Genomic DNA, 15,159 nt, shown 5'->3' on the forward strand with positions numbered 1-15,159 from the left:
TAAAACATGCCACAACCTTTGCACGTTCTAATTCTTTCCCAAAATGTTAAGATTCAGCAAAAAGAATAATTGTGCATTAAAACGTGCAGACGTGCACTCTCTGCAGAGGATCTGTTCACTTATTTTCACTTAGAACATCAACACTCATTTGACCAGGGGCGCCCAAGCCTTTGCCTATGATTATCTAGCCACTATCCCTTAACTAAAACAAAAAAAATATGAAATGTTATGAAACCTTTTTTATGGATTACAAGCACACTTCTGCAGCGACGAGCAGCAAACCGCAGAGAAAGGACACGTTATAGCCGATTGCTGGCATCAATGCGCATCTTTACAAGTGGATTTTCTTCTATTAGCATAAGCATATTAGTATTGATCAGCGGCTGGCATAAATGTGATGATCAATAGAAGAGCTCTAATCTGGAAATGTGATTAATTGGAATAATCCTGTTTCCTGAAGAGGAGCGCAAATTATCATTTTCAAACAGCAGCTTGAAGCTGATCAATCGGAACTGTCCTCCATTACTGAATCAAGCAGGACCGATTCTCTCTCTCGTGAAAGCTTACGCCTCCAGAAATGCCTTCAGCTGAGCCTAAAGCGATAAAGAACAAGCAGCACCCAAAATTAAAAGCACTGATAAGCAGTGAAATTTTAAACCAGGTCTAACTTCAGCATCTTATTTATCTTTTATACACACTATTTTATTTCACTATACATATTTATTAACAACACCAATATACTAGACGCTCCTTGTTTTATCTTAAGATCACTCGGTGTAAACACCTCTTGTAAAGAAAAGTAAGGAAATTACAGAGACGCACTGCTAGCGAAACTGAGGCCGGGGCATGACGTACGTATCAGCGGAAGCTGAAAAAGAAAATGTAGAAAATGATATTTCAGAGAAACATCACGCTTATTTCTTGAGGTATTAATGCAGTAAAATGAATTAAATGCAGGTTTCCAGCACAGCAGCCCAGCATCACCAGAGAACAACAAATACATATTTATATATCCATTAAAAATATCGGTCAAATCTAAACACCTTTCCCATGCCAATCTTTTTTTTTTTTTTTTACAAATATCTCTCAATACCGATATGATTCTAATATAATTCGTCCAACACTATTTTAATGAATTACTTAAACTTCTGTAGTATACAAGAGTTTGGGCACAAACAAATGACCTGTTTTGTTGATTTTCAAAGCGAAAAGAAGTTACACACCATCTACAGAGACACACCTCTGCACATTTTAACATACTGGGGAAAATGGCACATATGTTTTATGTTTATTTCCACCGGCAAAATATTTAACCCCGAAAACGCCAAATTTAAGCGTTCTCTGTAGAGGAGGCGTTAACTTATTTTCACTTAGAAACTCAGCAAAACATTTGACCAGGGGTGAAGTCTTCGGTGAAGTCTGCTCTCTTTGCCGTGAGCAACTTCTTCTTGGGTGGTGCAACAAAAGCCATATCGCCCCCAGTGCTTCCTGCGGTGTATTGCAATCTGTCATGCCATTACCACCGAGCAACTTATAAGAGGGGAAAAACTGAATTTCATAAAGTGAAAAATCGTCACAAATCAGAAAATGTTTCTGATCTCGTAACTTTTAATCAGAGGATCACAAAACAACTTCAATCTATCTTAATATGACTTTATTCCAAGTCATTTGGGGCCATTTCTATTGGTCCGTTTATCACAAAATGTTCACAACACAAAGGACAGCACGTATTTTCAAATGGTGTAAAAAATGTACGTTTCTGGAGGTTTTGATATGACTGTGATGAAAAAAATCTTCTTCTCTCTGCCTGACCCCGGCCTCTGCTCTACTCCTCTGCTCTGTGGACATGTAAACTCTATGCCTGCGCCACAGCGCCAGATGGTCCAAGAATATGAAATAAGGGCTCATAGCATCTGCTTACAATTTCAGATAATTGGCCCTAGAGCATGCAAGGTCAATTGGACCACTTTTGCTTTATGTACAAACCTGCTGCTTTAGTAACGGTGATCCTTTTCCTTTTTTTTTCTCCCCCTCCTCACTTCTAACACAGCATTGGTGTTTTTCACAGGAAACGGAGTCTAATTCTGCGCGGTGTCCGTTTGGATTTGGGATTCGTTGTTAAAACAAGCGCTGATTGCAGCTACGAGGGTCCACAGCGATGCCTCAGTTTGCAGCATGCGTCTGGGTGTATGTGTGTGTTAATTACTCTGGATAAGGAGGAGGATGAGGAGGAGGAGGAGGAGGAAGGTGTTTGACTGCCCTGTTTATGCTTCCAACACCGATACGCATGCAGCCAACACAGCAACCTTGCGTGAGGAGCTTGCATAATCTGCGCTGCTTTAAAAGCCAAGAAAAGAATAATTTGCAGAGGAAATAAATCATTATGTGCCGTTATGTGATTATAATATCTCAAATCTCCGGCATGAGGAGAGTTTAAAATGAAATTCGGTGAGTGACGTTAAACTCGATACAGCTTCAGGTGAACGGAAAACATTTTCTTTACGTTACTTTCTGAGTAGTGGAAAGAAACGGAGTGCGTGTTACACACATAGAAAAGTAAAGACCTTTAGGCATGAGTATCAAATTTACCAGAACAGGAAAAGTATCATTAAATTGGTGTGCATTTATGTGTTCATGCAGCATGCTTAATGCATAAACACCTCACTAGATCCACTAAATCCAGGACTTGAGCGAAAGTAAAGAAACCCCCGATAAAATATAACTGATGTAAAAGAATAAAGGCTCTATTTATAACACGTGTGTGTGTGTGTGTGTGTGTGTGTGTGTGTGTGTGTGTGTGTGTGTGTGTGTGTGTGTGGACTTGGTCTTAGTTTCTAGAGATATTCTAACAAGACTACATTCACCTCTTGTGTGTCGACTTCAGGAAATGGGTAAAACTCTGGTTTGATAATAAACAACACAATGTTGCAGCATTTTCTTTAAATCTAGGCCTAGTTACAGCTGCTAAGCCATGGCTGGAAATTCAGTACTTAGGGCAGAATTTAGTGAATGGTGTTCTATGATTGTTTTATGTGTTTCCTATCACTGCTGTCAGATCAAAACCTCCCATCTCCAAAATGTGAACTTTACAGGAGAAGGTAAAAACCTACTCTACTTTTAATGCAAGTCAATGGAACCAGAATATTTTCCAAGTCATTTTGGGTCATTTCTATCAGTCCGTTCATCATGAAATTTACAGACAATATAAAGGCACAAGTTCCCTTTCAAATTATGTGAAAACCTGAAAAACGACAAAAATGGAGATACGAGGTTTTGCTCCGACAGCAGCGATATGTTATATTAAATATATATATTTTAAAATTTTAAAACGACTGAGTCTAAAATAATCTCACTTTTTCTAGCCATATTAAAGCAATCACCAACACAGCCTTCTACCATCTTAAAAATATATCCTCATTCAAAGGTTTGGTGTTCCTACAAGACCTCGAGAAGCTCATCCATGCCTTTATCTCCAGCAGTGTGGATCTGTGTAATGGTCTCTTTAATGGACTTCCAAAGTAGACCGTTAAACAGCTACAGCTCATTTGAACACCGCTGCAAGAGTTTTAACCAGGGCCCGGTTAACAGAGCACATTATTATTGTTACTAAAAGCTTTAAACTGGCTTCCATGTAGTTACAGAAAAGATTAAATGTCTAGCAATCAACTTTAGACGTGTCACATATGTAGCAATTGTAAAAAAACAAAAAACTTTGTTCCCCATGTGCCTATAACTTCACTCTTATTAAATTAACACTGTACCTTTGCTAAACTACTTTTTATTAACACTTGCACCCTTTATCATTATTTTTAGTTGATTTATTTATTTGTTTGTTTTGCTTTTATGTACTTTGTTTTACATTTTTACATTTCTTTTTCGTGTTTTCCATTCTAAGGCACTTTGTCTTGTTGTTATTCTTGATTATATTTATGTAAAAAAACACTGAATTGCCTTGCCATGCTATACAATGCTGTATACATAAGCTATCCATTTAGATAAAATCTAGCTTTACCTTATCACAGAAAGTAGTGGAGTAAAAGAAGAAGATGAAAATGGAAGTACAGATGTGCGACAGTACCTGAAAAAAGTGCTGAAGTACAGTTACAGTACATGCATTTTAGTCATATAGTACTTCATACATTACTGCACTTTCTGCACACCTTATCGTGCATCTTGCACATCTGGACACTTTATTTCAGTACCAATATATGCACATATTTATTCAGGATGGCCAGTATACACTGGCACCTGCACCTCTTTGTACTCCTTCATTATTGCACTGCCCTTTTTATCTCAGGTTACAGATCTTATTGCAGGTTTTTGTATATTCCTATTTGTATATATGCCTGTAGATAGTTTTTTTTGTGTATATATTCTTCTTTTCACCCTTATTATAACTGTCCTGTGTTGTGACTGCTACCCTTCCTTTGGTATCAATGCAGTGTCTGTCTGTCTGCCTGCCTGCCTGTCTGTCTTCATTATTGCCCACCACTGCTGACACCAGGTACTAAGCTGACAAGCACTGATATCAGCAGAAAATGCTGGACTGGATATCTAAGGAGAAAAAGAACTACAAGTCTAGTCTGAAATAGCACAGCCACACTGTGTGTTCAGATGTTACCTGTGCTTTTCTTCCTGTGGGCTAGTACAAATGTGAAATGTGAGCCAATTTTCAGATCATCACCAACTGAAAAAAAGTTCATTTTAAAGCGTAATAGTTTTTAAAGAATCGATATAGGATCCGTATCGGCTCATCCTCAACGTTACAACAGCAGCATCCAAACAGAAAAAGGGCTCTCTCTACACCTCACACATTAAAGGGCCAGAAGCCAATAAATAAACTGGTGCACTTCAGTCGAGACAATATGAGCTTTGGTTATAATGACAGAAACGCAGCTGCTGGTTGAAGAAGGCCAGCTGAACCTGAGAAACAGAAGAGCGTAAATCCCTGTCCTCAAAGATTTGACTGAATTATGATTCAGCGCAGACTGAAAAGTTTCATCGCCACTTTGACAGATTGAATTTTTTTTTTTTAGACACAACTAAATAATTTATCCAACATTTTCTAAATTAAAAAATTCAGAGGAACTATTTATACAGTAGTGACTAACCCTACAGACAATATACAGCATTTTCTTATCTTTGTGTTTGAATTTTATTTGTAATTCATACTTTACTGAACATTATTTATTATGTGTGTATATATATGTGTGTGTGTTTGTGTGTGTAATGAGTGGTCATATTCGGTCAAAGTAAAAGCAGTCAAAAATCCGTTGTAATAAATTCTAATAATAATTACTACAGATGAGGCACTGATCATGAATTTTTAAGGTTGACTCTGATTCCATTACAGCAGAATTGGCAGAACGCTTATTGCGTATTTGGAGTAACGATCTGCCCGTTCCCATCGCACATCCCTAATTATTAGAACCCCAAAACTGATGCATTAAACCTCCACCTTCACAATGCATCCATGAGTTTTTACACCCCTGGAAGAACCCATTAGTGAGTGTGTTAATAAGCGCAGGGCAGAAGCAGGGGTGTGTATTGTGGCCTGCCGTGAGGGGTCCTGGCCGTGGTGCTCTGAGGGCCATTGGGATTCAGTCCCAGTTGTGACCTTGTGAGAACACTGGCCTGTCTCTCAGACTGCCTATTATTAGTCTGTGCTGGTCAAACAAAGCACTAATACTCTGACCAAACACACCCCACCCCCCTCCTCTCCCTCTCTCTCTCTCACACACACAAGACTCTCACCATGCCACCCCCCCACTCACACAGCTCCCTCCTCTTTCTGCTCAGTCGTCAATATAAGGGTCTTCACCCGCAGCACACAGCTCACCCTGTGCTACACACAGAGCCAAAGCCAGCAGCGCTTTATTACTTTGCCCACTATAGCCTCCTCTTTACCCCCCACGCCTGGTCCGAAAGAGAGAGACAGACAGACAGAGAGACAGAGAGACAGACAGAGAGACCGAGAGATGGACAATTTTTCATGAATGGGTGGTGACTGCTATGTTGTTCCTTTAAGGCTGAAGACTCTTAAAAAACTAGTTCAATTGCAAAAAAAAAAAGGAAAAAATATAAAATGGACACAAAAATGATCAAAAACGATTATAGAACATATACTCAAGAAAAAAAAAACATTTATTTATTGATGATAAACCGCAGCATGTCAGTAAATTTATTTTAAAATGAAGAACAAGAATAATCAAAAAATGAACAAACAAATAAATATAACTTTTTATTCTTTTCAGTTCAAATTTATGAAGTCAAAAACTGGCTTAGTCGGCTACGGATCCTCCTCCCTCTGCCTGCACTGCTTTAGTTCTCGCTTTAGTTCCAGAACGAAATCAACTCTTCAGAATGAAGGGCAAGATTTCTTCTCCACGCAACACTTAAACATGAACATGATCTCTGTGAACTACAGAATATCTCTCTAACTACCTCACACGCTTTCAGCTCTGCCAACCAAAGCAGGAGAATGGCTTTCGCTAAAGCTAAAACCAGAAACTTTAGGAACTGATCCCTTCCACAGAGCTGTGGGAGGCCATAGACACAAAACACCAAATATACAAGCATAACACCTGTAATTTCTTTAGCTAAACAGCTTTCAGAGCGACCGTCATTGGCCCTGGGGCAGAACCAATCAGAAGACCAGAGTGGAGAATACAAGAAGAGCAATACAAGATGTAGGTTCAAGTACTCAGCAGGCTGGTCGACGTGGTTACAAAAACATTTTCTCTCAATATTCCTCAGCCTTTCGGAAACATTCGTTTAAGCTCTCTGAAATGCCTTACATACTATTCACATCTTCACATCTACATCTGTAAACCTCATCGCAGGTTTGCTGGAAGCCAAAAACGTACATATGCACTACATTGCCAAAATTATTTACTCACCCATCTAAATCATTTAATTGAATGGGTCGCTCTCTGGAGCTCAGTGAAATGGTACCGTGATCAGACGCCACCTGTGCAACAAGTCTAGTTGTAAAATTTCCTCACTACTAAATATTCCACAGTCGACTGTCAGTGGGATTATAACAAAGTGGAAGCGATTGGGAATGACAGCACCTCAGCCATGAAGTGGTCGGACACGTAAAATGACAGAGTGGGGTCAGCGGATGCTGAGCCCAACTTTCTGCAAAGTCATTCACTACAGACCTCTAAACTTCATGTGGCCTTCAGATCAGCTCAAGAACAGCGTAGAGAGCTTCATAGAATGGGTTTCCATGGCCGAGCAGCTGCGTCCAAGCCTTGCGGCACCAAGCACAACTGTCAAATGCAGTGGTGTAAAGCACCGCCACTGGACTCTAGAGCAGTGGAGACGTGTTCTCTGGAGTGAGCAATCACGCTTCTCCATCTGGCAATCCGATGGACGAGTCTGGGTTTGGCGGTTGCCAGGAGACGGTACTTGTCTGACTGCATTGTGCTGAGTGTAAAGTTTGGTGGAGGGGGGATCATGGTGTGGGGTTGTTTTCAGGAGTTGGGCTCGGCCCCTTAGTTCCAGTGAAAGGAACTCTTAAAGCTTCAGCACCAAGAGATTTTGGACAATTTCATGCTCCCAACTTTGTGGGAAGAGTTTGGGGACGGCCCCTTCCTGTTCCAACATGACTGCGCTCCAGTGCACAAAGCAGGTCCATAAAGACGTGGATGAGCCAGTTTGGTGTGGAAGAACTTGACTGGTCTGCACAGAGTCCTGACCTCAACCCCATAGAACACCTTTGGGATGAATTAGAGTGGAGACTGTGAGCCAGGCCTTCTCATCCAACATCAGTGTCTGATCTCACAAATGTGCTTCTGGAAGAACGGTCAAAAATTCCCATAAACTCACCCCTAACCCTTGTGGAAAGCCTTCAGAGAAGAGTTGAAGCTGTTACAGCTGCAAAGGGTGGGCTGACATCATATTAATCGTCGTATATTAATAGTCGTAGTGTCATTTTTTATGACTCATTGTGCTAAAAGCTTGTCTTAAAGATATTTTGTTGGCCATCCCAAAGTGATTCATTAAACTGCTTTGCGTTTTATTTAGAATTTTTGATCTACTCTATTATGGATTCCCAACAACGACAAATGTCAGACAGCAATACACAGAATACATGCACACCCACTTACAGACACACAATGCATAGAAACACATATATGGTCCGTAAATACCATCTATGCGAATTTGTGTACCGAAAGCACTTAAACTAGAAATGTTGCAATGTTTTAAAAGTTTTGTAATGTAAAACTTTTTGTAAAATGTTTGTACTGTTCTGAAATACTTTTATTCCTTGTAATTAACTTCATTCATGAAATGAAAAACTCTGTAAATACAGATTGCGTTCAAGCTTTGTTGGGGAAAAATGCTGGAAATACGATAGAAAATATGCTAATTTTAAGGTGAATTAAAACAGTTTCTGGAGTAAACTTTGCTATATTTAGGGTGCGTGTGAATGGCTGGCAAGTTGATGATTTCTCACAGACATTTAATGTTAAGTTTATGGACACACAACCATCCCTGAAGTATCCCAAAAAGATTTAAACATCATCCCTGGGATAACAGGATCGAGTTAGACTGAAATGCAGACAGCCAGTTAGCGCTTATTTTTGTATAGCACTAAATTGAATTCAAAAGTTTTTTAAAGAGGCAACTGATTAAAATTTTTTATATTTAAAATCAATGAAAGCGAGCCCAATCAGAACCAACACTGACCCTAAAAATTATAATCAATGTTTCCTGATTAATCACAAAAAATAATTGATGAAAAAATAATGATTTTTATTTAAAATTAAATTTTTATTTAAAAAGCAGTGAACTTCGCTTTGAACATTAGCTGTAAGAGTGAACAAAATGAGCTCCATTAGGATGCCTTTATGACTACCAATAATTTAATAACAATTTCAGCATTCACATGAACCTGAACATGAAATCATGCGATTTCCATAGAGTGATTTCATCACTCACATGCGGTGAGAGCAACAGTGGCTGCATGTTCCAACCAGGGCGCGTGTATAAATTATATACAGTTAGTTAAAGTGGTTCAAACTCCTCCGTGATCAAAGCCTCTCGCTCTCACTGATTTCTTTCTACAGTTCTTCTTTCTTTCTTCCCAGGTAAACTGTAGTTTTCTATCCACAATACATTAAAATCATAATGTTACTAATTATGTCTGCTAATTTTCTACTGCCAGAATAAAAAAAGCCAGCATTAAAAATATATTTATGTATGCAACACACAGTCCAGACGTAGTAGTGATTTAGGAACAGCTATTTTTTTCCTCCCTTGCGTTCTCTCCGTCAATAACATGCTATAAAAACAGATACAGCTCGTTTAAGGCACAATGAGGAGGCCATCTATGTGAGACTCTTAAGAGAAGAATAATACCACTTAATCAGATGGTTACAGGGGACATCTGGAAATTACTCTCATAATCAGGCGAGGGGGAAATCAAACTGTAGTTTCTTTTCCTCCCACTGCTTCACTTTTTTTTCGTTAACTCCTACAACCCTAATGACAACACTGTCACTTCCAATCACTTCAGCTGCGCTCCACAATCCATTTTTCAAACTTTATGACAGCTCTAATAGCTCCCACCTGTGTCTGCGATCCCGCCTGTTGACTGGCAAGTTCCTGGTGTGAAGGGGAGCGGCAGACAAAGAGCTCCATTAGGCCAAGGCCGGCCCTACTGCGCTGAGCTCACTCATGCATTAAATTAGTTCCAGCTCAGATCTCTGATCGACCCCCCCCCTTAACCCCATTCCCCCCTGCAGGCCCAACAGATCTCAGCCCCGTGGCCTCCGTCACCGCCTCGGCCACCACTGGTGGTACGACTACCACCGCCAAATCCCCTGCTGCACCGACTGTTGGGTTGCAGGCTCATATTCACCATGTATCATACTCACGTTCCTGTTGAGTTCATAGGAATTATTTTGTTAAAAAAAATTAAATCAACAAACAAAACTTACACAATTTTCCCTACTTCCCAAAAGTAGGCACTCAGCAAAGATATGGGGGGTGTTTAAAAAGGTTTTGCTCCTTTAGTTTTACACTCTAGTTATGAGGCTAATGTAGGTAAGAAGTAATGAAAGCGTAGGCAGACCAATCAGCATGACTTGCTTACGTGGTCTGGTGTCAGCAGGTCATTTAGGTGGGCAATGCCCTACCAGCCAATCATCATGCCCCACTAAACTCACTATCTAGCTAAACAAACAAACAAATGTAAGTGGACTCCTTGCCACATGCCTACAGTATATAAGTCTTCATCGTTAAGACAGGAGAATTTGCATCCATTGTATTGGTTGCATTTTAGGGACACCCTGTGAGATAAATCAGCAGAAAATGAGTAGACTTCCTGCAAATGTGGCTCTCCTAATCATCCTCTCCTATACAAATTTTAGAGGCCCAAACCGACAGACTTTGACGTTGCATAACTTTTTTAAGATTAAGTGACCCTTATTAGTCCCACCGTGGGGAAATTTCACCTCCACAATCCAACCCATCCTTGCAGTGAAACACCACATACACACTAGCGAAGACACACACTAGAGGGCAGTGAGCACACTTGCCCGGAGCGGTGGGCAGCCCTAACCGCAGCACCCGGGGAGCAGTTGGGGGTTAGGTGCCTTGCTCAAGGGCTCCTCAGTTACGTACTGCTGGATCAGGGGAATCGTATGGATGCACTAAAAATAAGGCTGGCCAACCAGAGCTCTGCTGTCATGGTTGCAGCCCAAACAAACATGCATCAAGATGGCAGCAGAACTGCTCATCTTGCTTTCAGCAGAGCACAAAAGCTTATCAAACAAGCAGACTATAAAATGCGGAGTTTCAAGAAAACACATGAGGTGTGGAGTCACATTACACATCCCTGTCCTGATCTTACTTTCCTTCCTTTCCCACGATTTTCAGTGTTATTGGATGAATCAAACATATCAGAGCCATCAATCAACATCTCTGGGAGGAAGCTCAGAAGGCATAGGTGGATGTGTAAGTGCCCGGCTTTTTATGACCTGAAATATCAACAAATAACTGAATTAAATCAGTGACGAGTTTTACAGTTAACTGTACTGGCTTGCGTGGTAAGGAAAACAAGCTAACTTGCTAACTCAGCCCCTTTGGAAGTTAATTCAGGATATGGCTGAAAGGCTGGTGGATGGTGATGATGAGTATGTTACAGCTAGTGTATATAACCATGAATCTGATGAAGAACCGTGAACCAGTACACCCCCCCCACCCCTCAAGAAGCACCACCGAACACAGAGACTACCTACCCTTCCAGCAGGTCCATGGTGGTTGGCGTGACATCAGCATACAGCAGGGTGCGGCCCAGTCGCTGGCTCTGCAGGTGCTGGCTGTACATCTGAATGCTGAAATGTTCAGAGAGGAACTCTGGAGCCTCAGTGTGCAGAGCCAGCTCTCCCTCAGCCAGCTCAGCTGGCTCTTCTCTGCCCCACACCACTCTCAGCCTGGTCTTCAGAGAGTGCAGCACACCCTCTCCATCCACCTGCCCCCGCAACCAGTGCACGAACGCACTCTTCAGATCCTGAATGAGGGGAAAGAGAACATGTGCGAAAATCTCATGTGTTAAATGAACCTGATCAGAGTTAAATGTTCACAGGTGTGTGTTTTGGTTGGTACCTTGAAAAGATCAAATTCTAAATTTAATTTAGAATTTTTCCCTAACCCCTAAAGAAGTCCATCCCATCAGCCAAGGCATGCACTGCAACATACTTTAGTCGTTTTTTTTTTTTTTTTTTTTTACAGAGAACAGCATGTCGTACAGTGATAGAAACCACATAAGAGATGTATGTCTGAGAATGATTAAATCAACTAGGGCTGCAACAAAAAAATTGATTTAATTAATACAGTCAATAATAAAGAAATAGCTGTATCTGAATCGTGTAACTGATTACAAGGCCTGACGTCACATACACTTCCCATCTAACATTTACAGATCATTTAAATGAACTGCTTCAAAGAGAAAACACATTTTAGCCTTTTAACTGAAATGGATTTTAAACTAAAATCCTTTTGCATTGAGTGACTACAACCCTTAATTATTAAAATAAATATTTTAGTAAAATACATGTTTGGGCATACAATCAAACATTTTTCAATAAAACACAAAAATGTTTACTTAACTGCAGAAAATAAGTGTTCGTGTAGTGGCAGGTCCTAATGTTACACACTGATTTTCAGACTTTGGGACATATTGATGTCAAAACAATGGGCTCTAACTGCTCACCATGTGGTCATGAGGGACAGGGATGCAGTCGCACTTCCTGCTCTAAAATGCAGGGTGTTGCTAAAATAAGGCTCTTATGGACTAAAACTCACTGTTGGTGACATGAAAACGTAGGACAGCATTTTCTGAATTCCTTTCTTTTTATTTTAAAATTAAACTCATGATGAATCCAAATCTTTCAACTTTATTTTAAAACATAAACAGATCAAATGCAAAAATCAGAAAAAAAAATGTAGATATTATTCAGAAGTTGAAATTTAGGGTTTAAGACCCTAAAACTCAACAAAAATTACTTTGAAAAAAAGTCTGGTTAAAACTGACGTACATTAAAAGTATTTTTCCCTTTTCCTTTAAAGTTACTATTGGAGATACAAGGTTTTCTTCTGACAAGTGATTATATATATGTGTGTGTGTGTGTGTGTGTGTGTGTGTGTGTTTGTGTGTATAAAAAAAAACCTTTGACTTGGGGGGGGTGGAGTCTGGTTCCACTGATTTACATTTTACATTACATTTTCTTTTTCCTTTAAAGTTACTACTGGAGACACAAGGTTTTCTTCTGACAACAGTCATATGTATATATATATATATATATATATATATATATATATATATATATATATACACATACATATGTGTATATGTGTGTTTATGTATATATAAATATATATATGTGTGTGTGTGTGTGTGTGTGTACTCAGACTACTATGGTAGATATACAACATACTACATACAAAGAGTTTCATTTTAAAATGACATAATACAAAACACTGTTATATTAAGGTGATATTAATCTCACTCGCATCATACAAAATATATCTTATAATGATTTACAACACACATGATATGAAATGTGTGTTCTAGAATGAAATCCTTCATATCTCAAAAGACGGCTCACTGTGAGATGATACTGTGAACTGTACTGCTTTATTTTTTCTGGATACCTTTAAGACCATTTTCTGCAAATGCAATTCAGAAGATTGAAAGAGTACATTTAATGTTAATTACTGACAAATTAAAAACTGTACTTTTCTTCATTCATCAAAAATCCAAAGAAAAGAAATAATTATGGAAGTGATCGTTAGCTGCAGCCCTAAACTCAACACAGATTGAGGAAGTAATGATTCAGGCCTGCACTTTGCATGATGCTTATAGTCTCCATTACGTGAGCTGCATTTAGCCTCGTATCTCCAAGACTGAAGAAGCAAACTTTGGACACCAGATATATTTTGACTCATCGATGTCAACTTGCAAAATTTGGCCTTTCATATTATTACTAAGCTACTTACCATTCTCAGCGTACTTAAACTAGCTGGTTGCAGCTGCTGCAGTTCCTGACTCGAGCTTTAGATTAGTCTTAGTTAACAGTGTTAAAAACTGTAGGAGCTGAACTTTTACAGTAATCAGTAATCAAACTGAATCACTTGCAGCATCACGGCAAAGAACTTCAAGTCAAATAAAAGTTTAATCAAATAAAAGTTCAATTATCTTGTGCACATGTTTTCTTTTATTGGATCCCAGGCGATCTACAGCCCCAGTGTCTGACCTGTTGTAAGCACACAGATACAAAAACACGGGGGGTCTTTAATGGAATGAAGTGATCAGCATGCATGGATAATCAATTAGTGACTGTGCTGGCTGCGTTACAGCTAAACCCACCCACCCACCCACCCACCCCGAGTGGCCCAGTTTGCTTATAACGCTGCTCTCTGATCAAACTCAATTAATCAGCACGATCACACACTTCCGTAGCTTTGGGGGATCCATGAAGAAAAAAAAAAAATCTCATATTTTTTGAAGAATGCACAAGATAAACATACTTGCTCATCCTAAGGGAATGTGCTCTTAATCAAGAGAAGGGCTTTTATTCTGAATCTATTTGTAATCATATGATTAGATCGGGTGACTTCCCAGCGTCGTGGCCATGGAAACGGTCTGTGTGTCGAGTAAAACATCTTAAATTCAAAGCAAGCATATTAATGTGACTAATGCAGGACCGCACTTTGCGTCAGAGCTGAAATCATGCAAACGGAAAAGGAGATTAAAGGGTGCAAATACTATACGACAAAGAAACTACAGGCCGCACAGAAGCCATAAATAAATGGTAATAAAAAGAAATCAAAAAAGAAATAGGGGCGGATGCAAACGAAGTCATGTAGACTGAGGTAAATAACATCACTCAGAGCAGTTTGACGTGATACGTACCCTCCTATAAAAGCTTAGTGTGAATTATTTACAATGGTGGTGATAGGAACCCGACGTCTGAGGAGCTCAATGCCTCTAAAAGCTCACTCACAGGTTATTGTATGAAATGTATACGCTGGTTGATGTCAGAGACATTGTTTTCCCATAGTTTTGAGGCACGATTTTGACCTAATACCTATTTTTTAACACATTCATGGTGGAGAGGTACAAAATAGTGCTCAAAGAAAACCTATATTTTCAGATTTACCGGTATTTTACCATGAGCATGACATATAAACTCTCCAGAGACATTCACTTGTGGCTTTGGATATCAAATAAAATGGCTTTATCTATGTTGTGGAAATCGTGACACCTGGATCACCACCGCTGTAAAGAAATCTCTGCAAGTGTGCACGTTTCTCCACAATTGTTAAAGAAAAATAAATGGTGGGATTCCCCTTTAAAGAACAAATCAATCCAATCTCCCATCATGGGCTTCTGGGTCACAAATGACAAAAATAATAACGCCAGTGATTTAAAAATACATTTCAAGAGTCTTTTGGGTGAATGGAATAAAAGCTTAGCGGCACTCGACGCATTACAATCGCACATTATCACCTTTACATTTTCTCTTCTGGCTGCTCCAGTGCTGCACTGTAGGTCTCTAGGGTGTGTCCATATCGGCCTGTGCGCATGATAGCGTGAGATAATTCTCTGAAGGCACTCTGTTAAAGCAGGCTAAGTGAATCTTT

General features: G+C 39.6%; 1 protein-coding gene across 2 annotated transcripts in view; it reads right to left on the reverse strand.

Moving 5' to 3' along the window:
- The window catches only part of hlcs (holocarboxylase synthetase (biotin-(proprionyl-CoA-carboxylase (ATP-hydrolysing)) ligase)), a 51,594-nt gene that overhangs the window by 19,638 nt on the left and 16,797 nt on the right, over positions 1 to 15,159 (reverse strand). For both annotated transcript variants that reach the window (XM_037547537.1, XM_017691382.2), the window contains one exon: positions 11,253 to 11,524. In XM_037547537.1, coding sequence (XP_037403434.1) covers positions 11,253 to 11,524 — 272 coding nt within the window. The remainder of the gene's footprint in view (positions 1 to 11,252; positions 11,525 to 15,159) is intronic.

The sequence above is a fragment of the Pygocentrus nattereri genome, chromosome 18 (genome assembly GCF_015220715.1).
Source record: "Pygocentrus nattereri isolate fPygNat1 chromosome 18, fPygNat1.pri, whole genome shotgun sequence".
Taxonomy (NCBI): Eukaryota; Metazoa; Chordata; class Actinopteri; order Characiformes; family Serrasalmidae; genus Pygocentrus; species Pygocentrus nattereri.